The 26,069-nt window shown below is 46.4% G+C and overlaps 10 protein-coding genes across 10 annotated transcripts; 5 read left to right on the forward strand and 5 right to left on the reverse strand.

The window, feature by feature from the left end:
- Positions 1 to 965: 965 nt before the first annotated feature.
- On the forward strand, positions 966 to 3,390 carry NUU61_001396 (uncharacterized protein; the record flags this gene model as incomplete). The annotated part of the gene is made up of 2 exons (XM_056651978.1): positions 966 to 974; positions 1,165 to 3,390. 2 exons carry the CDS (start codon positions 966 to 968, stop codon positions 3,388 to 3,390), a joined length of 2,235 nt encoding a protein of 744 aa, XP_056515245.1.
- A 285-nt stretch (positions 3,391 to 3,675) lies between these two features.
- NUU61_001397 (uncharacterized protein) lies at positions 3,676 to 4,406 on the reverse strand (the record flags this gene model as incomplete). Its single annotated transcript, XM_056651979.1, has 2 exons — positions 3,676 to 4,244; positions 4,322 to 4,406. 2 exons carry the CDS (start codon positions 4,404 to 4,406, stop codon positions 3,676 to 3,678), a joined length of 654 nt encoding a protein of 217 aa, XP_056515246.1.
- A 2,338-nt stretch (positions 4,407 to 6,744) lies between these two features.
- Positions 6,745 to 7,020, reverse strand: NUU61_001398 (uncharacterized protein; the record flags this gene model as incomplete). The annotated part of the gene is made up of 1 exon (XM_056651980.1): positions 6,745 to 7,020. The coding sequence occupies one exon, from the start codon at positions 7,018 to 7,020 to the stop codon at positions 6,745 to 6,747; it is 276 nt and encodes a 91-aa protein (XP_056515247.1).
- Positions 7,021 to 8,986: 1,966 nt separating this feature from the next.
- NUU61_001399 (uncharacterized protein) lies at positions 8,987 to 9,465 on the forward strand (the record flags this gene model as incomplete). Its single annotated transcript, XM_056651981.1, has 2 exons — positions 8,987 to 9,086; positions 9,107 to 9,465. 2 exons carry the CDS (start codon positions 8,987 to 8,989, stop codon positions 9,463 to 9,465), a joined length of 459 nt encoding a protein of 152 aa, XP_056515248.1.
- Positions 9,466 to 14,521: 5,056 nt separating this feature from the next.
- On the forward strand, positions 14,522 to 15,370 carry NUU61_001400 (uncharacterized protein; the record flags this gene model as incomplete). The annotated part of the gene is made up of 1 exon (XM_056651982.1): positions 14,522 to 15,370. The coding sequence occupies one exon, from the start codon at positions 14,522 to 14,524 to the stop codon at positions 15,368 to 15,370; it is 849 nt and encodes a 282-aa protein (XP_056515249.1).
- Positions 15,371 to 17,808: 2,438 nt separating this feature from the next.
- NUU61_001401 (uncharacterized protein) lies at positions 17,809 to 18,187 on the reverse strand (the record flags this gene model as incomplete). Its single annotated transcript, XM_056651983.1, has 2 exons — positions 17,809 to 17,853; positions 18,017 to 18,187. 2 exons carry the CDS (start codon positions 18,185 to 18,187, stop codon positions 17,809 to 17,811), a joined length of 216 nt encoding a protein of 71 aa, XP_056515250.1.
- Positions 18,188 to 19,036: 849 nt separating this feature from the next.
- NUU61_001402 (uncharacterized protein) lies at positions 19,037 to 19,504 on the forward strand (the record flags this gene model as incomplete). Its single annotated transcript, XM_056651984.1, has 1 exon — positions 19,037 to 19,504. One exon carries the CDS (start codon positions 19,037 to 19,039, stop codon positions 19,502 to 19,504), a length of 468 nt encoding a protein of 155 aa, XP_056515251.1.
- Positions 19,505 to 19,535: 31 nt separating this feature from the next.
- NUU61_001403 (uncharacterized protein) lies at positions 19,536 to 20,384 on the reverse strand (the record flags this gene model as incomplete). The annotated part of the gene is made up of 3 exons (XM_056651985.1): positions 19,536 to 19,772; positions 19,828 to 20,170; positions 20,239 to 20,384. The coding sequence occupies 3 exons, from the start codon at positions 20,382 to 20,384 to the stop codon at positions 19,536 to 19,538; spliced, it is 726 nt and encodes a 241-aa protein (XP_056515252.1).
- Positions 20,385 to 21,890: 1,506 nt separating this feature from the next.
- NUU61_001404 (uncharacterized protein) lies at positions 21,891 to 22,163 on the reverse strand (the record flags this gene model as incomplete). The annotated part of the gene is made up of 1 exon (XM_056651986.1): positions 21,891 to 22,163. One exon carries the CDS (start codon positions 22,161 to 22,163, stop codon positions 21,891 to 21,893), a length of 273 nt encoding a protein of 90 aa, XP_056515253.1.
- A 3,188-nt stretch (positions 22,164 to 25,351) lies between these two features.
- NUU61_001405 (uncharacterized protein) lies at positions 25,352 to 25,804 on the forward strand (the record flags this gene model as incomplete). The annotated part of the gene is made up of 1 exon (XM_056651987.1): positions 25,352 to 25,804. One exon carries the CDS (start codon positions 25,352 to 25,354, stop codon positions 25,802 to 25,804), a length of 453 nt encoding a protein of 150 aa, XP_056515254.1.
- Positions 25,805 to 26,069: the final 265 nt, after the last annotated feature.

Consider the following 26,069-nt stretch of genomic DNA (forward strand, 5'->3'; position numbering starts at 1 on the left):
TCGATCTAACGAATTAGTGCAATTGAATATCTCAACTAGGACCTCTGCAAGTAAGTGCGATAGATTCCCAGTGATTTGAAGCACCGCCTTCAGGAGCTGGCACTTGTCAGACAATTAACATATTTTCACACTATGAGTGGAATGGGCGTTGCTCACGTTGGCTGGCCGATAAAATCGGCTACGACAGGAATGATATGTATCCGAAGCTTTTGCCATAGAATTCTTTTGGCTTGTTTGTGCGGATAACTCGATGACATGGGATAATGGTCCCAGAGACATCGGTTATCTCCCCCGGTTTTCAATTCGGGAACGTTACACATGAGGAAAACAGAGTTTGTTTCCAGGGCAACCAACAACGCACCCTTTGTGGAAAATGTCTGTCGAGATCAATCAATGACCAGAGCTTTCGTGATTTACCAAATATCACAACATACAACAGGAAATTCTTCCAGAAAAGAGTCAAACCTCTTCAGCGCAAGGCAAAAAAAAACCTGCGTAGGGTGAAAAGGTGTCGGGTCGCAGAGTCCTATTGCCGGTAGTGGATTGCGTTAGCTCCTTAACCAAGTCGTCACCAGGGGCGACAGCGCTAAGACCATCAAGTGAATAAGGCACTACCTTGTCCAACAAGGTCTAGCCCCTTCTTCTCTCTCCAGTCTCGATACTTTGGTTGCAATGCTACTACGTTGGTTGATTGACAAGCCACGACTCCCCTCCATGCGTATTCCTTCCTGATCTGTCCTATGTTCTAGATCACAACATTCGTCACACTCTCCTTTCTGTATCTCTCGGTCTTAGCCTGAGTGTGAGGGGATGATCTGGTTCAGCATGGCCGGCGCGACCCAATCTAATCCGATCTTATCCGAGCGTTTTGCTACTCCAAGGTGGAGAAAGGAGTAGCACCAACCAATGATATTAGTATCTCTCATCAAGAATTATGATTGGTCAAAAGACCCAAGCAATACTTGATGCCTCGGGTTACAGCTGAGGGTTGAGGACTGTGCCAAGAGGGGTGAGTAAGCCGGTAAACAACTGGACGTCTTTCGCTTTGGAGGGCCACACCTCCGCGTCAGACAGCGAACCCAAATCATGTTGACTTTGATTTGCATTATTCTACTACCCGCTGAATACTGATTTCAACAATCGATTGACGAATCCATCGTAGAGCTACGACGTCAGCTTGAAGAGGAGAGACGGGCGCGAGAAGAGGCAGGGCGCCTCCAGGAAGAGGCAGAACGACGAATTCAACCAAATACCCTACTTCGCCTCCTTGATCGCTGCCATGAATCTCTGTCTCAAGCGATCCGAGTCGAGACGGATGCTACCCTCACGACTCAGGGCGACGCGACCGACCCAGTGAACCGACTTTACCCCAAGCGCATAGTCCCTTGGCCTGACTTCCCCCAGCTCCAACAACAAGTCTGGGGCAAACTCGACCGCACCGCTGCCTTTACCTCGCGCCCACTATTCCCTTCCGATACTCAAATCGATTACGTCGCCACGAATATTCAGAACAACCCAATCTATTCAGAGACGTCGCTTCGGAACTTTGAGCGAGATACTGTGGATAACTTCGTCGAAAAGGTCATTCATCCTTTGCGAGACGATGGAGCTCTTCGCCATGAGTTTGGAATCCAAGGCCGAGTTACTTTCTACGATCGCGTGAACCCATCGGAAACTTTGTTAGAGAGCAGTCTGGGGCAAATGAATCTTCGGGATACGCGGACACCTCAAAGGCCGGCGAACACAAGGCCCAGAAGAGCCAGAGGAAGAGCGAGAGGCGCAGCGCAGGGGCAGAAAAGGGAAGGCACTGCACGAAGACGCAATCGCCGCGCCGACCAATTCTGCGTGCATATTGTGGCCAATGAACGACACATACCGGTGCATGCAGTGGAGTTCAAAGCGCCACATAAAGTGACGATCCCCGAATTAGTGGCGGGTCTACATCAGATTGATCTGGCCAGGGATGCCATTGACCAGGAGGGTGATACTTTTGAATTCTACGCTACCCGCCTCGTTGCCGCCGTGGTCACTCAGATATTCTCATACATGATCTACAGTGGAGTTCGATATGGTTACATCTGCACAGGAGAGGCTTTTGTTTTCCTCCAAATCCCGAAGGATGATCCCACCATTGTTCAATATTACTTGTGTATCCCGAATCAAGACATGCAGGCGGACGATGAATTTCGCCTTCACCGGACCGCCATCGGCCAGGTACTTGCGTTCACCCTGCAAGCGCTGACCGCCGACGCTCCTTCTCAAGAGTGGCACGATGCGGCACACGACAAGCTGATAGCCTGGGAAGTCGAATATTTGGACGTGTTGAGAGAAATTCCCGAAACCCTGCGCAAAGACCAGCCAGGCTCTAATTATCGGCCCTCGCACTGGAAGCGAGATCGGAAAATACACAACACACGCTCTCGCACTCGTTGTCAACCAGGCGTTTCTACACCGAAACACCCGTCGACTGAAGGTAACGGCAGCGAAGAGGAATCACATTCACCATCCGCAGCAGCAGCATCGCGCAGTCGATCGAGCCGCGACCGCAGCAATAAAACCCAATCAAGCAGGGAAAGCGGAAAGACGCGATCTAGCCGAGACAACAAGCAGAATTCTCGAAAAGACGGGCATTCCACGCGACCATACTGCACCATTGCCTGCATCCATGGCATAGTCAGCCGACGCCCTCTGGATAAGAAGTGCCCCAACTGGGAACTCCACGGTCGTGAGAGACACTCCATGGGACCGCGAGAGTTCACACGCCAGCTTCATCGCCAGCTTAGCCGAAATCGAGACCACGGCTTCGAACAGCTCCATATCTGTGGTCGGACAGGATATCTTATCAAAGCCACCCTTCTTTCGCGCGGATACACTGTGATCATTAAAGCCACGACTGTGGAGAAGCAGCACCGCCTTGAAGCGGAAGTGGATAATTATTACCGTCTCCGGAGCCTACAGGGACAGCACATCCCTGTTTGTCTCGGGGCTTTTATGCCTCGCATCGCATATTGGTATCATGGCGAATTAATGGCGCGGATGATGGTCTTGAGCTGGTCTGGAACGCGTCTTCAGCATGTCATCAATGAGCGGAATTCCAGCTTCTTTCACCAGGAGCGCGAGAAAGCACTGGCCGTGCTTCGGTTGCACGGAGTTGTGCACGGTGACAGTGAGTGGCGTAATATGCTGTGGGATGACCCCGGTGGCCGTTTGGTCGTCGTCGACTTGGAGGACGTGAAGTGGTTGAAGCGCCCTCAGGCCCTTGACTCAGCGTCTGGCAATGCACAACGTGGTCATCGCGTAAAGGTTGGAACTCAGGCAAAGATTCCTGACCAGCTCAACTACTATCTGCACATGACGTCCCCAGGCCCATGGCTAGGCCTCACTAGTTGATTCACGTTTGTACTATATGGTAACGAGGAGGAAGGATGTATTCTCTGAATTTGAGTCCACCAAACAGATTACTGGTGTATGTGAACTAAAAATCGCTTTGTGGGCATTCGAGACTGTCGTGTCTTCTCAAAACATATAATGAAAGCTCTCAAAAGACTAATTAATTGGTGCCCTCCAACATACTGTCACTCAGCACGACTTCCTTGCCCAATATGACCCTTCAGAGTCTACCCCTGAGATCTCACCTTAAACGCCCTACCCTCTGTTTCCCTCTCTTCTTTCTCTTCAATCATTTGTTTTCGCCACCCAGCCCTCCACGCAAGAAACAGCATCATAGGGCGACTTCTTGCGCTCCAAGAGAAATGATAAAACTTCTGCTGGACTGAAGACATGCTCGGGCATGTTGTTGGCAAAATCACGAGCAAGGCCCTCGACCATCTCCTCGTCATATTCCTCGTTACATTGCTTTTGGCTCGGCAACTGCTTGAAAACTGTGTGGAAGAACTGAGTCGAAATGTTGTGATCGGCAAGTTTGATATGAACTTTCTTGACTGAACGGCCAGGCCGAATCAATGCTTCGTCCAGATGTTCGATATAATTCGTGGTCATGATGAGGATCCGGCCCTCTTGAGATGAGACACCATCAAGCACATTCAGAAGTCCGGAGAGGGTGACTGCCGATTTTGACTCTTTTTCTTGGTCTGTGTCGACGCTGTCCCGACGCCCCACCCCAGCGGTATCCACGTCCTCTAAGAGAACAATACAACTCGGCGGAAGCTCAGCAAACAATCTCATTAAAGTGGTGTCTGAAATGTTCGACAGTTGGAGCGTATAAATATCCAGTTCGTGTTTCCCTGCAAGTGTTAGACTGAAGCTGGATTTCCCAGTTCCGGGGGGGCAAAGAGAAGGTAGCCTCGTTTGTAAAGGATACCTCGTTCTGCGTACCAGTCTTGCATATCTTGATCGAGAAACTCGTCCACGTCTCTTAATATGTCGTCCTTTAACTCGTTGTTCATGATGACTGTGGAGATAGGTCGAACTGGTCTCAACCTGGCTTTCTTCCACTCCCCTTCACGATTCTCAAAGACAGAGACCTTTCTCTGGGTGTCCTTGAGATACTTTTCTCGGCATTCTTCGATAAGACTTTTCAGAATGTTGGCATTAAGACTAATGGAGGAGATGCGGAGATCCTCTCGATGCTCTTTGACATCACAGTGAAGAATGAGCTAATGTCCTTTGTACCAAAAAGAAAATGATCCATCCCAAGGAGAAAATGTCAATGTTTTTTTTTTCGTTGAGTGGAGATTACTTGTTCGCTGTGTGGATCTCACACGAGCAATCAATGAGTGGGCACTATGGACAAATGGTTGGTCGGCGATCCAATCGACTAGCATATCTTATGCTTCGTCATAGTATGAGACACATCCCATTATAACAGGAGGCATGCAAACTGAAGTAACTTCTCACTATCTCCCAAACATAGCGAACTGCATAGCGGGCGAAGAGGACAAATATCCCGAAAGCACACAACAGTCGGGTGTAGCTGTCCAGGTTACCGGCAAGCAGCTGGTGTGCGGAGGCAGAGGCCATACTAAAACCGGGAAAGATGACATTTGAGGGGGGTTGTGGTAGGCACCAGCGCCGATGGGGTTCATTGTAGAGAATGACAAAGGTTCCCCGTGAATGATTATATGAGTGAGTTTGATGACTGGGGCTATACCGTTTTATGAGAATATCTGGAGGAAAGTGGTATACCGGCTCTAATTTATAGGGCAAGCTATCAACCCTCGTCTCCTAATCATCGCGTCAGCTTAAGTTAGGTCAAAGCCGAGCCGCAGACGTGCAGGACTCTTCTGCAAGAAGCAGCAAAACATTACTTTGATTGGTTAACATCAATCAAGAATCATACTCCAGTTCTATTCCTATGCAAAATGGCGGGAAAGCACGCAGTAGTGTGTATCTTTTGGGGGCTTTTCTTGAATGTATGAAAAATAACTCAAAGTACCAGCCAACCAGTGGTGGACATAGACCAATAGATGGTCTTTCTCATTCCCGTCGCTGATATAAACCTTTACATTGCATTGAACTTGGACCCGACAACATGAAAATTGATAGGTCAATAATTATCGAGACTTTTATATTATTTTATGGGGCCAAAGAGGGTTTACGCTAGGCTGGCCACGGCACACATTAAAGCGGGGGCATTTTCACATGACGTGGTTCTTGAGCCCGATAAAGCCAAGCTCATCCTCTGTCTAATTCATTAATGGTCAGACATTCATCGGGTTTTTATGAAACTAAGACACAATGTCGGCAGGCGCAGTTCTCTCACAATTTTCAAATTTGCTCAATCACATGGAATCTTTGGGTCCCAAGTTGAGCTCTAACATCCGTCCAACCCGCGATCAGTTGGACGAGATCCAGAAACTGAGAGAGCGACTTAAACCAGCTTTGGCAGGTATCGAGTCTCATGTGGAACTCCTGTTGAAGAAAGCAACCCCCACAGTTAAAGAGCAAAACCTTGCAAATCGAATCCGATCTTTCCATGTCGCCGACCAATTCGATCCAGCATTGTTTAGGAAAAATCTAGTGCTTATCTTTCGAGGACCAGATGAATCTGCTTTGGATACAGACAAAGTCAGAATCAGGAAAGCCAAATCTCGAACCCGATGTGAAAAACTTTGCGCCGAGTCTCCTCATTTGATTCTGAGGTGGGCAATGACACTTCAGCCATCAGCGTGGATACACCCAACAGTCATGGCAGATAGTACCTTCGATTTTCTCATTGGAGATTTGAAGGCAATCTTTGATCAAATACCTTTAGGGTCGCCGAAAGCCTACATTGCTTGAAGGACGAGGAACTCTTGAAACCTTGCGAACGGTTCCAAGAATTTGTCAAAATGATAGATCGATCAATCAGTGTGGAAGAGTAAGAGCATATGGCGCGATACAAACGGATGCGTACAAACCACAGTTCACCAACGGAAGGAAAACGTCATGCTCCACAGAGTGATGATAAACAGATGATAGAACGAAGAAGCAAAGGTAAATAAACAACGCTATGTTATGCACAGGAGAATGATGCTGAAATGATGATAGAAATCGACTACAAAATGTCATCCATGCCATCCGGCAAGCTGCCACTATTGATCAAACGACTTTCGTGGGCGATAGAAAGTAGCGAGCAATGGAAGTGGGAAAGAAGAATCTTCGCTGAGAGGCTGGGGAGCGATGCGGATACAACAGATTGCCTTAACTTTTTTGTCCCAAAAGATCGAAGTCAAGATATATCGATCACTTTAGTGGTTGGTCGTCGTGCTGGCTTTGATTTGATATACGAAGCAGAAGTTGAAATTATCCGCGTTTGAAAGTTACAGTTGCTCCGATCACAGGAGCTGCGATCACGCTCACTTGGCATCCAGCAGGCACAGTCGTAATTTCCTCCACCGAAGGGTCTTGTCCGTTTTCCCAAACGGCAGGAGACCGAGGATCAGCTTTCGGATCAAAGATGGTGATCGATTCCCCTTTTCCTGTGATTGTTCTCTCGTAGTCCGTCTCCCGAAAAAGAGCAGCCCCTTTGATTTCGTATGTGTGACCTTCCACCGCTGCGATTCCATGTTCCTCGGCCATTTCGGATAGCTTTGCTTTCTTTGTTTCAGACTTCGATTTAGACCAAGGCGGCAGGATAGTTGAGTTCGTAGGATGAATTCGCGAGGCGGGGTTTGGTGAAATATTGCGGGAAAGAGTAATTCGAGCAAAAGCCCCGCTTAAGTCAAAATTTCCAGATAATGGAGGGATGGCTAACACGTGACGGTTGCGTCCTAATTGGGTAGCACGGGAGGTCAGTCAGCAAGGACTGGAATTCAAGTCAATGGACTCTACCTCAAGACTTGAGAGCGAGAGATGTCAACTTTTCTTCGTGAGGAAATATGGAATTATTAATCTCATCAAACTTAGCATGGCTATTTCGGTCTTTTCTATGTCAGTCAGGACTCCGGATCATCCAAGGGGTCGTTCTCACAGTTGCTAGTCGTGATTGCCCAAATTTTTCAAGATATGCACTGACTGTGATGACTCCTGAAAAAAAGCAGAAGATTATGGCCGTTTAAGCTGCCGCCTTCAGAGCCCGTCGATGATTGGAGGGTTGATTCCCGAAGAAGTTCAAGCTTCGAGAAGATGTTGAATACGAACTACTTGACCGACTGCAAATTCGCCAAAGTCGAATGTACTGGATCACGAAAAACAGAGTCTCAGCTGTCGTGAGCAAAAGAAGTAATGCGTACAAAATGTGGCGTATTCTTCTCTGTATGTGGTCGAGAAAGAAACTGTTCGATTGAGTCAAGATCAGGTCGACTGAAGCCGAGAAACAAGACTTACGTTATCAGCAGCAATGATTTGGCGATAGGAAAGATGATAAAAATATGGATTGACCAGAAACTTGTGGATGTCAGCAGGATCCACATCGAATTTGGGTATTTTTACCTCGTTTATCGGTGGCAGAAGAAGTAAAAACCCCAGTTCAACAGTCAGAGCAGGCCTCGAAGAATCTCTACGTAGGGGATTTCTCCTCCCACTTCTTGGCCTTCCCTTTCCGTTTTAGTGCTCACCCCTCGCCGCTTTTTGCTCACTGAGTAGAACTGAGCACACCCCTGAGCGGCCTGACCTGATCAGTGATCGTTACATAAGCGAACTGACTTGCTCAGTGAGCATCACCTGATCCTCACCTGAGCGGTCTGATCCACTCACTGATCCTCATCTGAGCGCCCTGATTTGCTCACTGAGCACAGCCTGAGCGTAGGGTGAGTAGCGAGCAAAAGCGACCTCAATAAAATGCAACACGCTAGTCCCATTCACGTGCCACCCTCCCTCTCTAGATTGCCCCCATTGTCCCATCAAAAAAGCACTGCATCATCACTGTGACCTTTCATCCTCGTAAACTTGCTGCAATTCATTGCGCCACAATGGAGCCCCCTACCTGACCAACCAATGAATTGTACATTTCAGCCTACGTGCTCCCAGGAATACTTCGTTTACGATGTCCTAATCAGGATTTGGAGAACTACCGGTGCCAGGGCAATTGGATGAGTTTTCGGAGATCTACATGCTTGCTCTGAGCCAGGGGCCACAGTGGAGAAACGATTGTTCAGGATGTGAGACAAAGAACCACTTCTCTCACCAACGAGCGCACACATCAGAAGGCTACTAGGAGCAACAGGTCATGAAAAGGGTACTATCACCAGGTACCGTGAGGCTCCAGAGGATTTGCTCCTGGGAGCCAGCCGTACGCTCCCAAAAGCCCACCAGACCCACGAATAATTTTCAGATGTTTGCAAACTATCTTGTTCGGGCCAATGCTGATCACCTAGATTCCCAGGAACTCGAACCAGCCCCTAAGATTATTGTCTAAAGATTTGCTGGAGATAAGCGGCTACAAACAGGATATATATTTGAGCCCTCTACAATTGTTTCTTACTCGGGTCATCAACAATCTATCCAAGGACAGAAACCACCCATGTGTACTACATACAATGAGTTTACCCTTGGTATTTTCTTTTGAGAGGTGTCAACTAACCCTAATCTAGTTCTTTCGCTCACAATGACCGGGCCAACAAGTACAAGTGCTCCCACTACCCAAGCCGCAAAAGCTGCACAGTGCAGCGTCCTTGCCCCTTTGAAAGTCATCCAAGCCACTGAGCGTACCAGCGATGATTAAAAGAGCATTGTCATCAATTGTCTTCTTTCGAAAAGGCATTAGAGAGACTTTTATCAGACATTGGCCGTTCCGATCCTTGCAAGCTCAGTTCTCAAGTCCAGCGTCATCTTCGGATGGCAATTTTGAGCAACCAAGATACCTGTGCAAGATTCCAGAATAATTTCAAAGAATGGACCGATCACTCCACCAATGAATATCTTCACGAATCGGATTCAGGTGGGTTTGATGTGTTCGGGGAGATAGAATTGCGACTCTTGGGCGAACGGCTACATATGTTGGAATTTACCATATACATGGCGATGGAAGACTCCGCGTTTTATGTGAAGCTCGAATCCCCAATCTTGGGCAAACCGTCTGGCTAGGTCTCTACATCAGACTTTCTGCTTTATCTACCTCGAAGACTTTTTCTGACGGGGAGTGGAACTCGATCTTGGCCAGAGAATGAATTATTTTCGGCGGCGATTGAACCGAAGCGAATGAAATAGGAATGCAGCACCCTCGAAATGTCTTGGATGGGCTTTTGTCTGAGATTAGTCGCCTACGCCATGCACAAGAAATTTATCCCGAGGACGAAGATCAGCTTCCTGTGGATGCTGTCAATGCCATACCTGATGCTTTCGGTGGAAGGCTGATAGCTATTTCTGCAAGATGTTCACTCTCCTGGATTCTCTAATTATTCATTTTTTTCTTGCCTCAGGGACAGGTGACTGAATGCAGCCCTGGAGATTATTCAATGCCGTAGGGTTCTTTATGCAAATTCTATTATACCAGAGGCACCAAATGGATTCTCAAAGATAATCTCAAGGCTTGAAGGAGTCCGATCTTGTGCAGTATTTGTTGTACTTGGAACAGGCTGTCGGATATGTGGAATGTGGATTCTTACTAGCGGCGTGTCATGGATACAGCAGACCTGTTTCTGCAGCAGACACCTAGCTTTGCAGGCATTTACATGCTGAATCAGCACACACGCAGCTGTAAAACCCTGAAATCATGTATTTAGAACCACACATCTCAATAGCAGTTCAATTGGACCTCATTGGTCTATACTGTTACTCGTGCGGACGAATCCCTCCTGATCCGACACAGGTATCTACTCGTAAATTAATTACCACAGTGGTCACACATGCTGTACAGCCACACCTCCAATACGCTAAGCCACAACTGTAGATACTGTAGGCCGATATTTCGGCTTCCTTTTTCCCTCGAAATTGCTGCTGGCTCCAAAACAGTGTGAAGAGCAACATTCATCAAAATGCAATGAATGACTTTTCTCCCAACCCTCCCTTAACTAATTAATCACCTCAACTAAAAGATTTCATATTTATTAAATTGGCGCTCTCTTCTACTTCTTACTAATTAACCGGGTTTATTTGTTAGGTATCTGAGGTTATTTTTATTATTGTCTGATAAGCTGTTAAGTTGCATCTTGATGCAGCACGTCTACGACGTAAAATGAGCCCCCGTCGCGTTGTTGCCTTAAACTCAGCCCAAGTGGTTAAGGCGGTAAACGTCTCTTCTACAAAGGACTGGCGTTATCAACACAATGTGGCCAAAGAATATTTACCTCTGGGATGATTGGACTAGACATTGTTCAAACGCCTTATTTTCTCTTCTCCCCATAAACCACCTCTTCGTTGGTCATCCTCAATTTACCACCGCTTTAGTTAACCACCCTCTCTTAACCACCCTCTCTTAACCACCCTCTCTTAACCACCCTCTCTTAACCACCCTCTCTTAACCACCCTCTCTTAACCACCCTCTCTTAACCACCCTCTCTTAACCACCCTCTCTTAACCACCCTCTCTTAACCATCCTTGATAACCCATCAATCGCCACAATCGAATAGCTCAGCTTCTATCCGTACTGGTTCTTTCCCCCACCTCCTGCTAATTAACCGGGTCGGTTCGTTAGGCAATAGCGAAAAAAAAAGAAATCTTTCCAACATTTTCCGACAAATTTTCAGGCTTTGAATGTGGCAAACGATGGGCAACCTCTTCCCTTTTTTTGGTACTTGATCACTGGGTTTTGTACATCATTTAACAATCACCAGTTTAACGTGTCAAAGCGCTGTCATTTTTTTCGGCGAGGTTTCTCGTCAAATCGGTTAACTGCGAAGCGTAACGGCTCCTTGTCGGAAGGTGGATCCGTTGAAACGCAAAGCCCAGTCAGTCCAGCATCAATATCCCCAACTTCTTGCTTGTACTTGGATTCGCCATTCTCACAGGGCACCGACAGTCTCTTTCACATCCCACGAGGGAACGAGAAAGATAGCGTTTCGCTCTCATTTACATGTAGGCTAACCGAGGTCGGAAGAATGAGGGTGGTAAACGGAGGGTGGTGGACTGGGGCCGGTCAACCACGTGCTTAAGCCTGGTGGTTCTGATGAATGAGTCTTGCGTAGCCCGTTTGAAAATCAGCCTAAGCAAACGGAAGCCATGTCTGGGTGTGGTTATGATCATTGGTGTCATCGGAGTTGGTGACGGGATAGCGCGTGGAACGTTGAGGTTGATCACCGATAACCGTCGTTCGACAGGTGGTGATCGACATCTGAATGACCAATAATTACCACCCGTATGTGTATTCGCCAATTTGTGAGTAGAATGTACAGTGACACAGCAAAAGTTTCGACAACACCCCTATAGTGGGTCACCTTCACCGCCCTCACCGCCTACTACACGACGCGCTTGTAGGCCTACTATATCTTCTAGTTTTACGCGATTTACCCCTCTATATCGCCCTGAAGTTACTCTTTTTTATATCTACGGATGGCTCCACGCTCTGAGCTTACCCCGGCACTACGTGAACGTATTTGCGAGCTTTATAGCGCCGCTGGATAGGGCTATAGGCGAATATAGAAGCGATATCCGTGGGTTTCTATCTCTGGTATTCGATATACGATCAAAAAGGACCGTGAACGACTCGGTGGTGTTACAAAACAACGCTCTGGGCGCCCGAGAAAGCTAGACGAAGCTGATCGAGAGCGTTTATTAAATGCTATCGACGAAAATCCGAAGATTACTCGGGAGGATATACTTGCTGAAGTGTCGTATAAAGTTAAGTCTTTTTAGCTACTATAATAGGGGTTTACTAATAGATTTTTAGGTTAAATATGACTCGATCCGTCGACTATTAAATGCTGAGAATATATAGAAGTGGCGTTACTCGTGGAGGCCGTATTTGACTGAAGAAAACGCCCTGAAACGACTTCGATGGGCTTGGAGATATCGCCACTTCACACCTGAAGATTGGGCTCACGTTTTTTGGTCTGATGAATGTACAGTCGAGCGTGGGATTGGTATTCGCCGAGAATAGACTTTTGTACGCCCGAAAGATCAGCCAAAAGCTGGACAATGTCAAGGATTGCCTTAACGCGGGAAGTAAGTAAAGCAGATGTTTTGGGCTTCGTTTTTAGGCTCTGAGCGGCGTACTGGATTAATTCCTCTCTTCGGAGATCCGAGATCTGAACGAAGCGGTGTGAATCGCTTCGTTATCGAGGAGTTATATCGCCGAATCTTACCTATTTTGATAGCGAACGAGGGTAGTATTTTTTAGCATAATAACGCCCCAACACACACTGCCTACGTTGTTCGAGAAGCTCTAACTGAGATGGAGATCGAGGTTATGGAATGGCCACCTTATTCGCCTGATTTGAACCCAATTGAGAACCTCTGGGCGTTATTAAACGCCAAAATCTACGAACTTCGACCTGATCTTATTTATATAGGGAATAACGACCAAACAAAGGAGATTCTGGTGGCTACTGCGCAGCAGGTATAGGACCAACTAGAATTAAGGCATCTATAGCATCTATCGGAAACAATGCCCTATCGTGTAGAGACTATTATCGAGGCTCAAGGCTGGTACACGCCCTACTAGCTATATAGAAGCAAATTCATGGAGGTTTTTGACCGGCAGAATATTATATAATCAAGGGGTGGGGCTGGGGGTGTTGTCGAAACTTTTGCTGCGTCACTGTACACATTACCGGCGACACTGTCACTCACTAGCCGTCATTCATGAACTGTTTAAAATAGGGTGGTTGAGTGTGGTCAAATAATTATCCTGATACCGTGTTAACTAAAAAAGCTCAGTAAACACCATCGTTCATTTGCGGCTGGAGCGATGATCAACCTATGGTTTTGCCCAGCCGAAACGATTAATTAATAGAATTTTTTTTATAGATTCCAGCTCGCAAATACCTAAGGCACCCCAAATTACTGGCCGTCATAAAGGTATTTAATATTTGATTTGAACTGCTTGGTTCAAGAGCCAAGCCACGCTGCGTTATGAATAATTTTCAGTTTAGCTTTTTCTCAGGATGTTCCAATTCGTAGCATAACGGCCATCCATAGCTAGGTGTGCCATGTGGGTGCCTCTCTCGACCACTTGTCTTCTTGCAATACCAAGATGAGGTCTGCTGTCACGATGGTTCGTACAGTAAAGTATGAGGAACCACAAATGTAATTCGAAGATATTACAAAATATTTGATTGTGATCCTCGGTGTCAGTGTCAAGTTGGGTCAGGCGTATTAAGAATAGTGAGAGCAATTGCCACACACTGCGTCTCACCACCAGTGAAACATACACTTCAAACATTAGTCGAGGCCCTATTATGGCCCCGATTACTGTGGCCAGCTCACACCTGATGGAACCGGAGAAGTCTCTCAATACCAAGACCTACCCAGAACGCATTCAAAAGATCGTCTCCCGGGATCTGGTATAGGCAACTTTACTGCGAGTGAGGGAATGGTAGTAAATATGCAGCTAGGCGGGGCGTAAATTCCAGCAGACATGCACTAGCGCGCATTCCATTACCTCAGGGACTCCCGGCCCATGATGATTCCAGCGCGCTCATTGAGTAAAACGGAGAAAATACGTAAGTATAGACATTGTGTCGGATCAGGAGGGCTTCGGTCCGCACTAATAACAGCATGCACCAATTGGGCCGTTCGGACTGCTATTGAGATGTGGTTTTAAATACATGATTTCAGGGTTTTTAACCGGTGTGCACGCTGATTCAGCAGGTTCATGCCTCAGAAATAAGGATAGAAACTGGCCACTGAATACCAATACAACGCTAGTAATAACAACCTCCCAAATATCCGACACATTGTTCTATCTATATGCTCCGTCGATTCTCTGGACCAATTATACATCAATGTTTCGGTGGGACATATGATACGCCCCTGTCGGGAAATCTTTCATCCGGGAATATGTAGCCCTGCCAACCACCCCGCAGTATAAATAAGGATGGTACCCGTACATGCGTTCTTCCCTTCCAGATTAACGCAAGCGATTGTGCTTCGCCCCTGCAATACAAATTAATTAAGAACTCACATGCATCAGGTATCCAGTCCAAGTAAATAAGTCCCCTCGTCAAGTATCTCATGATTCTGATCGCTCTAGAAAAGCAAAACAATGCCGTCGTCATTCCCTCAATCACCCATCCAGCAACTCCATGTGCTAGAGATGAACGAATTTTTTGAAGAAATTGATGGAGACTTCAACTTTGCGGGAACACTCATCGTCTATGAAGACGAAAATGAAATGCACCATGCAGTGTTGGAAGACCGCTGCACATCGCCTTCGGATATCCGCCCAGATCTCCTCAAAAACGATATCCAAATTCCGAGATCTGCCTACAGCCCTGAATTTCCATCGAAATTTACGCTCGCGCCCGAGCCGCTGCCGATCAATTCTTACATAAAGAAAGCCTCGTTGATCTCTTATGATAGAATTCGCGAAGGCCCTCAACCAGACTTGATTGCGAAGTCTGTTCTGATGGAAGCAGAAACTTGTGAGGTTTTGAGAAAGCACCCGCATCCAAATATTGCTACCTACTTGGGCTGCCAGGTTTCCGATGGCAGAATCACTGGCCTTTGTTTCGCCAAATACCAACGCACGCTGATGCAAGAGGTCAATCCCGAAAATTTGACGAAGCGACAATCGAGACGCTCACATCAAATGGTCAAGGATTACAATCCTGTGCTAGCTGGAATTCGAAGTGGTCTTGGACATCTTCATTCCCTAGGGCTGGTCCATAACGACATCAACCCGAGAAACATCATGTTCGACGGTGAACAAGCAGTCATCATTGATTTCGACACTTGCCGGAAAATCGGGGAGGATCTCGGAAATGTCGGTTGCACCTATGAATGGTGTGATGAAACTACAAAGCAGTCGGTTGTTGAGAACGACCTTAATGCTTTGGAAGAAATCCGGATATGGCTATGTGACGATTCAAAGGAATTTCAATTTGATGAATAGTGGCTTGAGATACAAAAGATACTCCAACTAGCAAAGATCCCAAAAATCCATCAACATATGGCACCCGGGTGGACTAGGTACTGTTTCAAAATCGCACAATTGACCAGCACGGCTCATAGTAGGTTCCATATGCAACCGCCTGGTTGGTGACCTAGAACTCGATCTAGTCAGCATATTTGCCTATTGAAACATTGTAATGAATCACTTGCCATTCATTTAGGCTTGTAATCAGTCGAGTGTTTGCAATCGGCGCGGTGACAATCGTCTACCTTCACCCTTCTTCCGCTGGGCTTTTCGGTCTTGAACAGGCAAGTGTTCACAGGATCTTCGACTGTTTCTTGCATAATCGTTTGATATGAAATGGAACGCAATATAAATTTAAGGTGGACTGAGCGGTACTTGGAATTGAAGGAAGCCTGAATGAGATGTTTTCTCTTCTTATATGTTTCTGATGAGTGCACGGTTCGGTCCTGCTGTGCTTGGGCCCTGGATTACAATCCTGTATGTAGCAACGAATTGTAATCGAAAGACGTGCATGGCATGGCTGTTTTGATGCATGCCGAGGCATATCCTGGAAGCAGTGATGCCATGAACATAGACAGCCAAAGTCTCGTCCCAGAGCATAACTACTATTACGAAATACCCGCCTCCGCAGTCTCCGAAATGCCGTCATTTTTAGCGGCTGATGGTATACTCCATTAGAGGATAGTCAGTGGCGTGGAAAGAGTCCAAACAATGGGAAATAGCGTTGGGCAATTCTTGCGACATCTCATAGTGCTAGCCGTCCACCCTTGTATTTACGAAAGGGGAAACAGTTGAGGGAATTTTTGGTTACTTTTTTGGTTACTTTTTTGGTTGAAGCCATGCACACCCTTGTCAGATTGGAGAGATGTTGGTGCCGGCAGCAAATTAAACCGTGTACGTCAAAGCACCCAGTCTTCGCACCCTTCCCAGCTTTCCCATTATCCCCAGTCCCCCAATTTCCCAGTTTCCGTGCCTTCCCATTGGTCACAGTCTTCCCGCTCTTCCCACGCTCCCCATCCTTCTCACTCTTTAGATCCGCGACGTCGACACTTGAACAGGCAAGCCCAATACGTGATATCGGAGGAAGACTGGAAAGCATTATTGCGTAAGTATGCAGGGATGGCGGCTGTAAATTAATTCTGAGGGTCAATTAGCTTACGTATAGATACCTATTGTTTATTAAGACCTCTAGGGAACTGAACTGGTGAAATGCAAAGTGTCCTTATCTAACTAGGCATGGAAATAATTGATTATGCCCATTTTGTAACCGTAATATTCTAGTGAATCCCAAAGCTTTGTAGGGCTAGTTCCGGAGCGAGCCCTTTTCGTACCAATTTGTAAGGTCAAATAACAGCCATGTTTCCTCCCTCAGAAAATAGTGGTCCTTTGCCAAAGGGAAACCGTGGTTCTCGCGCACGTTTAAAACACCCACCCGCAAAGATAACATCCATCTGACGATTTTCAATCACCTGTTTCTATTTTATCCACGCATCCTATCCTTTCCCCTAGAATCACCTTCAAATTACCCATTTAAAACGTCTCTAAGCTTTGATCAAGGGAAGCACTCTGAATGGCTACTAAACCCCTCTCCCAAGCTTTGCCGTCGTCCACCAAGAGAAAATCAATACGCCAGAAACAACACAGTCGGAAGGCAAACTAGAGGAAAAAGGCGTAGGAATATAGTAAGATATGTTATGCCGATGTCTGTGTGGGTATTCGCCTTCGGAAAACGGGTCCTCGTCCCTCCACCCCTAATCCCCAGCCACCAACAGAATGCTGTCTGGCTAGAATAGACGAGGGTCGTTTTTTCATTCTCCGCTCCAAAGGCGTCTCGTTATGAAAGTGCTAGGCGGCTGTTTGAAATCCAGGGAAACTTTTCCTCACTGAAGAGTATATCGTATGAGTGGGCTATGTAACCAATCAGACTCCAGAAACCGGGGCGTTCTTGAATCGCAGAACCCTGCCATTTGGGGCTGTTCTGAAGATAGGCACAGACATGCACCCCTCTTTGGAGCCGCAGGATAATGCGCTTTGAAAGCGAGGCTGTGTATCACTCTTTTGAGGCGCAGAGGACTAGTGCACTGACGATCGTTTCAAGACTGCTGTGATTGACGTTTATCATTTCCTGAAATGAACACAGCATATAGAAGACCCCGTCTTTCTGGCACACTTTCTCCGCATCTGTCCATAGCACCATGCGAGACGTATCTTTAACTCTGTTTTATCGTGACAATGTGATAGAAGAGACAGGGATTAAATGGTCTAGACTTCCAGTTATATTCGAAGCACATGAAGCTGACGTGTCGATATGAGGGGAACCTGGGTCTTGGCACCGACCCATGGGTCGGTGCCAAGACCCAGCTTTGTTGCACTATTTCTATTGAAGGCTCCACCGTTCTCCCTTCGTCAAAGATTCAGTCAAAATGAATCTTGCTGATGAGATTCTTCGTGCCGCGACGCTATTATCGGGACATCTACATGAATTAGATGCCCGTGATTTACTCCATCACCGACAGGAACTGCAGCTTGCCTTTGACAGTCTAGGGCGAGTGTTGAGATTATCACCACAAAATTCACATGTGTCTGGACTCTTGAATCCAATCAACTCAACAGCCTCTTCACAGCCGATATCCCGCCATAATCGACAAGAACGCCTAGCGGTTGCACATGCCTTGCCTTCAGCACCTCTTCAGCAGTCGGAGCCTTCAGCATCTCTTCAGCAGCCGGAGCATTCAGCACCTCTTCAGCAGCCGGAGCCTTCAGCACCCCTTCAGCAGCCGGGGCATTCAGCATCATTACATCGTGCAGCTGGCTCAAAAACGAGCAATATACAAGATTGTATTACTGGAGGTGATTCTCAAGAGATATTGCCAAGCCCACGAGAGATACAAGAAAATGAAGTTTCTCTATTCATGGACAAACTCGAGATTCATTCGAAGGCCATTCAAAGCTTTTTGAACTTGAAAGAAGGGGATGCAATATCCAAGGGTAAGAACTGGATGTGCCAGGATGATCCTCTGGATATCGACATCGAGATGTCAGAGAAACCTATCAGTCCTTCTCAAAAGTTTCGGGGATGGCTAGCCCGATATATACGCGCTGAAGATTATCTAGCCTGGGCAGAGGCTAAATATGGGCGTCCTCGCAATGAATTTTTGACTTTCGAACCGAAAGATGCACATAAGAAAGGACATATAAGTGAGTATATGGCGTTCAAAGAATTCAACCGATCACGAAGCGCAAAAGTTCGCAAGTCGATAAAGAATGGGCTCAAATACCATACATTTGAGCAGATCTACGGGAATCTCGGGGTATTCTCATTCCTCTCTCAAATGCATTGTGCATTTCGCGATCTACCTTATACTCATCTTTCGTCATTGGCGCGAGCAATTCAGAAATCACCCAGATGGTCTCCTTTTGCGGTTAGTAAGGCCCACTGGGTAACTAATTGCCGGTCACTTTATAATAAAGAGTGTGGTGAGGCCAACATACCAATCCTAGCGGTGTCAAAGCTTACGTAAATGATCAGTGCAATATCGAGAACAACGTGGCCAAAAACGTTCTCTTGGGCCAGAAGACTTAGCGGAACAAAGGCCATCTACGCGAGTGCAGTGGGCTCCGGCATCGGCGATGACTGCCAGAATGGAAACCGCCAGTACCACAGCCGCAGACACCAATACTGAGCCGGGTCCAACAAGCTTGCCCACCCGCACTGAGTTAGATCTGTCCCACTTGTTAAATGACGAGCTGGCTAGTGACATACCGTTTTTGGATACTCGAAATTGGCCGCGTGATATCACCTCGTTTCAGGACTTTGACCCTTTACAAGATCGTGATGCATTTCAAGATTTCGACCCTCTTCAAGATCATGATGCTTTTCAAGATTTTGACCCTCTTCAAGACTGGCATGACCTGCAAGATCCCGAATTTTACGTGGATACGGAAGAGATTCTCAAAAATTCTGAAAATTTGCATATTCCTTGCGATAATACCACGCACATTGCACGTGAGCACCTTGGGCAAGCTAGCGACAGCTACGCAAGACGAGTAGACGGTGCAATGGCCGCCTCATCACTAGCCAACGCGTCTTTATCTCAGTCTGTTTATTAAACACATGAAGCTTATCCGATGCTATTTTTCGCTATGAATCCTCGTATTTCACCTCATATACAACAAACACAACATCAATATCTTCACCGGAAAGTGTCGGCTTATCATCGATATAGCAATAAGTATCAATTGGCAGTTCAATTGGCAGTTGGGCGTCAGAAGAAAGGGTGGAAGTGCCATTGATTGGGATAATCAATAGTCGTTTTGATGGATTAGATGGCTTTATATTCGCGCCTTTGAAGAAATGTCGCACAGTGCAGAAGTCCACCTACAAGTTAATCAATTAGCAGCTCTTAGCTAATAAGGAATAGTGTTTTGCTCACGTAGAGGTTTTGAGGTTTAAGTTCTTCCTTCATCTCTTTCTCCAGTGAGGCAACTAGTTCGGTGAAGCTCTCCCCCCATGCCGCCACCCTTCCGTGTCCTCTTTCAAGTGCTTCGTCTCTTTTTGATCGATAAGTGCTCTCATGGCATCGATGATATGCTTCGGTTTTTCGGGGATTGTCTGGAGTCGCATCGTGGATAAAGTGGCCGCGCCTGGCCGACTGTGGTTGATAGTATATATTATATGCGTCGGGCGGGCAGATGGAAGAGGGGTCGTGGCCTGCAGGCGTGCCCGAAAGCGAGAGAGACTCGATTAATTTCAGATAGCGGATCAACCCCACTAATCTGTCACGTGATGTCACGTGAACCACGGAACCAGCGTACGTTTTTAGTGAAGTTGTTATATCATGTACCTTATCATTCTGTACACTAGACCACCCCACCCCACCATGAACGGTAACAGTCTCGGTATTCCACCGTGGTGCGTAGACTTGATACATATTATGACGAAGAGAGAGTTGGGATAGGAGATAAAGAAGTTGCGAGAAGCTTTCAGCATTTTTGATATGTGAAATAGCTATGTCCCTATTTGTCTAAGCCATGAAATATTTAAAAGGCACTCTCCGACTTTGAAAGTGCAATATCCGAATTACCGGACAGGGATCCTGCAAATGTGCTAACGGGGCTTAGCTCTAGTCCTGGTCCATCGGACGCTCAAAGCCGCCCTAAAACAACAACAACAACAACAACAACAACAACAACAACAACAACAACAACAACAACAACAACAACAACAAAAAAACCCAGGGGCGCCTACATAACTGCATTGCATTGTGGATACTCATATCCGTGGCTAGCTAGCCCATCTATGTACCTCGATCGATACTAAAGTACCAAGTGAAGAATACTTAAGCCGTTTGCTTGCTCAATATCCCCAGACAGTTACATTCTCTTTTCCACTGCTTCAAGCCCCTCCCTGACTTCCTGACTTTTCACATTATGCACCGAGGACGAAGTCCGTCTTGTCCACCTTGTGGAACGAGAAGCACCCAGCACTACTTTGAAGACATTGGTTTTGTTGACTCGAGCCCGTATTCCATCCAGGGGATGCTGGTCGAAGTGGCTTCTTCTATAGGGAAGCATCAAAGGACATTGGATCGCGGTGAGAGCGTTGCGCGATCCTTCGGTAAAACTTTGCACGCGGACAGCGTGAGCCATACTCTGGTATCCCTAATGGGTAGCCAAGGTGCAACTGTGATTTCAAACTCGGGCTCAGCGCAATACTTGGACTGGGCGCGGGTTGCACAAGAGTATTCATTAAAAGGAAGCATCGAGCCACAGCCCGACGGAACCGTCCATTGTTGTATACCAGATGCTAAATTGACAGCTCGGCTAAGTATGGTCGAACACAACATCATGGTTTCTGGAGCCCCTGAGCAACTCTTGAATCCTTGGAGTTACCCACAGGATATAAGTGCCGAGCTGGAAGCAATTACCTGCTTGAAAGCGGAGATGGAGGAAGTAAATGAACAGGTGACAGAAGGTAAGTAAACCGAATGACTCTTGTATTACTATATTAATCGAAGAAGTCATGGAGCAAAATACAGATCTTATTCGAACCATCAGCAATAGATTGAACACACTAAAAGGCGATATGAATAAGAAGACCTTTACACCGGAAAATCATCGAGTCAATTCTCAGCCGGATAGTCTGATTGATCCAAATCAACAGAGAGCAGGTTCGGAATACACAACCCATCGAACTAGTACATAAACTAATATTATACTAGGAGCCGGTCTACAAGACCGACCGCAGAAGCAAATGCGAAAGCAAGTGCGAAGGCAAACACAGAAGCAGAAGCCAAGGAAATTGCAAAGGTGGAAGCCAGAAGTCGAAGAGGTAGTCTTCGACTGGCTGAAACAAGAAACAAAAGCCGGAAAAGACCGAGATACTATTGAGGCCGATTTCAAAGACAAGTTTGGCGAGGGAAGAAGTTACCCAGCGATCTATGCCAAGGCCAGCCAGTACAAGGGCACGAGCATTCTTCCATATATACCGGCAACCCTACGCAGAGTCTCGGCAGCCCCACGCAGGGTCACGGTACTGAGGACGCGCCAAGAGCAATCCAATGCCAAATCCACTGTGGAAGACACTGAAAGCTCTGAAAACTTCGAGGACGGCGAAAGCACTGGAAGCACTGAGATCTATCAGCCTAGCGAGACCAATGAGAGCATGAAAACCACCCAGCAACCCATGACCTTGGAAAGAGCTGAAACCGGCGAACTCAGAGAGGCTGCTGGTAGCACCGGGCCTTTGCAACTCATCGGAGCTAGTCATTCTGCCCAACCCATTTTACCAGGCGGTTCTCCTGGCACTTTAAAAAAGCTCCCTTGGCATGGAACTCCACATAGCGAACACTCGGCGTTTGCTACCCCGAAGAGTACACAAGGGCAATGGTTTACTTCATGCCCGCCAATAATGCCAAAGCCATGGCCAGGGGCAGAGCATACAGGAAGCTCATCAGCCGGCATCTGCGCAGTAGACCAGTCGCATCCACCAGAATGTCGGTCTATACGAGCCTCTAGTGTGTCGAACCCATCAGAGTACACATTCTCGGGCTCGCCTTCTCTGTCTATGCCAGGTATTGGCAGCTTTCATTACTCCAGCATAGTATAATGTTGCCGAAGCAAAAGGACACTTGCGATAAACTAGTATCTTTCCATTTTTCGTCTTCTTAATTTTGCTTCATTTTGTCCATTCCACGCTTCTAAATTAATAAATTAGAAAAGAAAATACTTATAATACCAAATGCTGCTTCACCATGCAGCTTTGAACAGTAATGGCGCCTATCGATCTCCGCTAAATGAGTCACAATGTATTAATACCTAGACCGATGCGGGGCTTGGAGTTACTAATAACTTCTAACATGGCATTCTGTCGCAGAAAATAGGTATTAGTACTTAATGCCTGGATTCGATTATAAGAGCCCTCGTAGAAGCAAATACATGCGTTACTAGCATATTCAGTAGTGTGAATTCCCCGCGTTACCTGAGGCTGCTACACCAACCTGGAGAGAATATGCGAGGTTGATCTGCCACGATGAAGAATCCGTTCAAACAAATATTGGAATGGACTGGAAGTCTGGCATCCTCAGAGACTTGAGCTAGAGAAAGGGAAAGAGATCGATGTCTTCAGCAAAGCTTATGTGTTGTACTATATTTCTTCTGGCCGGACTGTGCCGCCTGCCCGCCAACCAACTAAGTAGCACCTCGTGATAAGACCTTTTACACTCGTTAACTAGGCATCCCTAAGATGCCGAGACATTATTCATGCATAAATCTTTTACTGAAACTGTTTCAAGAATATAGGAAATCACGCTGAAAACTGCTGGAGGTTATCTGTGGGTCGAATACGACCGATGATGGCCTGTTGAGCCACGACCCTGCAACCGCCAAGGGTGCTTATGACTTTTACTTCATTTTTCCTTAGGCACCGGATAATTTTATGTTGAGATTAACATCGAAAGAGGTCAGGGGATAGGCGAGAAATCCTCTTACATAATGCAACATCATCTCTTACTACTTAAGCATCCTTGGGTATGTCGTTTTGTCTTTGGAAATTTTTAAGAACACCCTGAATAAAGCACCGAGACAAGAAGCACACCAGCAACCTTTTAAATGATGCTTCAACTCCTTTACGACTGTCTTGGTTTCACAACCGAACTTTCGGATGATCAACTTGCCGGAGGTCTATCGCATGACATGGAATTTCATCAAGACTTGGTAAATCACCCAAAATCTCTATGCGGCGGTTGCAGGCGAATTGACCAAGAATAGACTGTCAACATCACAGAAATAGAGTATCGTGGTCCCATGCCAAGAATCAGGGATTCATTCGTCGCCTATAATTTAGGTGGTAAAGCATATCGAGAACGATCGATTGTCTTCGCCAGAACTCCTGAAAGAAGAGTAGTGCTAGCAAGGTTTTTGCAAAAAGCTCCCGCTGAACTCGAGAATGAGCTCGAGCCCTCGATCCCTCCATTTTTTCTGGTGCCCCGAGCGGTAGTGGCACTTGAGACTCTCCTTGCGTTGCGATTCAGCCTTTATGAGACCGAAAGAGGATGGCCCGATGAGCGGAACTATGGGCAAGATGCGTGCATCATCATTGCTGCTTGCAGGGGGTTGAAAAACGGCACGGAGCCAGAGAATGTCCACAATTGCGCAAGGGATGCGATAGAATCTCTCGGTTATAATGCTATCTGCATTCTAGCTGCAGCCACATGGACATTCAGTTCTAACGGAAATGATCCCACCCGGGAGTTGACAAGCTTCATGAGAGCGCCAACAGATGCAAATTGCTGGAAAAATATCTACGAGAACTACAAGGCACTTACTTGTAGCCAGAAGGACATCACGCATTTCAAGAAAAGTTGCGATTTCTTGTAGATGCTATCTGGCCCTCTATATAGAAGTTGGAGAACTGGGTGATGGCTAATTGTGGCCCAAGGTTCGAACTATATCTTTAATATTGAACATTTTATCGCATTCTTCTTTCATTATTTTCTCTGGTGCTATTTGTTATAGGGCTTTCTTGATTAAAAGCTAGTCATTTCGAATCAGGTTCCTTTCTTCATTCCTTACCCATCAGGATTAATTTATCCCGACACCAGTCCTCGAGATACCAGAAGGCCTAAAACCAGGGACTTCCGAAATCTAAACACCCCTATTCTTTACTGATTCTTTGAGATTTACTACTCCTTCTGGTCAGAGTAGGTTAGCCATCTTGCCCAAATAAATATAAAGTTGAAAGCTAAATTATAGATGAATATAGAGCCCAAAAGAGCGCCTTAGATGCTTCTCTTGCCCAGCGCAATATTGGCTAAATACCCGAGGCAAAAAGAATAGCATCGATCGGTTTTTCTGTTAAGGTGTCTCGCAAGATCTGTCCTACCACAATGCGTATTTCAGGAAACAAAAATAATTGCTGGTCCTGTGTAAATGAAGCTAGCCTAGTACCCAGATATAATAATAGACCGTGGTAGGTAAGGTTTCATTCTGTTCTCTGCGAAGGAACCCGATGTGGCAGTAGTACTTTTGCCCCCATCAACATGCAGGAGCACGAAGCGGATAATTTACGTAGGTCGAAGGATGGACTGGTCTAATCCCTTGTATTTGAGTTATTTATTAAATATCCCTTCCTTCCTTCATAAGTTTCTCTCTCCCACTTTTCAAGAATTTCTCCCTTCATCCTTGTCGATTATGGGCTTGGGAGTTTAACTGCTCTTCTCCATCATTCCAGTTCTTCTAAGCTCTCCTCCAGGATGGCCCGCGATAAGCAACCAATCAGTAAGAGAAACACGTCCTTTTATTAATAATCTATTATGAGTGCTGAATTTTCTAGACCCGGAAAGAGCTCTCAAGGATCTCCACAACGATCCAATAGCCTGGGATTTAGTTGCCACTTCTCTATGCAACATACCTATAGAGAAAGAAAGAATTTTTAAAGTTCTACCGGGCCTAGCAACGATGATCGCAATCTTCCAGAATGGAATAGAAGCGAATGGAACGGATGTGCCATATCATGTAGCTCTCGAGTATCTGCCAGTAATGGCACGAGAAACCTTGGACTGCCAGGAAGTATTTACAGCAGGTGAAAGAACGTTTGGCTTCTTTACAACACTGCAGACGTACATCGCCGTTGCTTGGAAGCATTCAAAAGATGAATTGAAAACTGGAATTGGAAAAGGATTGCGCCATCAAATGCGGCAAAGTCTTGTTGAGGAACCTCAGCTCTGCGACAGTCCTAAGGGCCATTTTACCCAGCTTGCCCTTGCTCTCAAAACGACCGTTCATGTGGCACTACTCGGTGGGCAAATGTGCAAAAAGGACACGCCTGGTGCAACTTGTTCCAATGCCATCTTGGAGCACATTTTGCCAACTTTCAGTGCTCTCCGTGGCGAGACTTGGGAAGAGGTCTGAACTGTGAGGCTTACTTTGCTCGATGACCCGGCAGAAATCCAGGAGAACCTCACTGTTTCCAATATTCTGGATTGCATTCATATCATTGAAGACATTGATTGGGACGATTATGAGGACGAGGATGGAATTTAGCCAAAGTGTTCTCTGACCCTTATTCGGAGGGGTTGGCTCTGGCTTCTAAGGTCGAGTTAGATGGCGAATTACGCCCAATTTGGGTCTAGCCTCATTGTGGTTTTCATTTGGATTTTCAACCTTATGTGTCTTG

Source organism: Penicillium alfredii (assembly GCF_028826965.1).
Source record: "Penicillium alfredii strain IBT 34128 chromosome Unknown utg000002l_segment0_segment0, whole genome shotgun sequence".
Lineage (NCBI taxonomy): Eukaryota > Fungi > Ascomycota > Eurotiomycetes > Eurotiales > Aspergillaceae > Penicillium > Penicillium alfredii.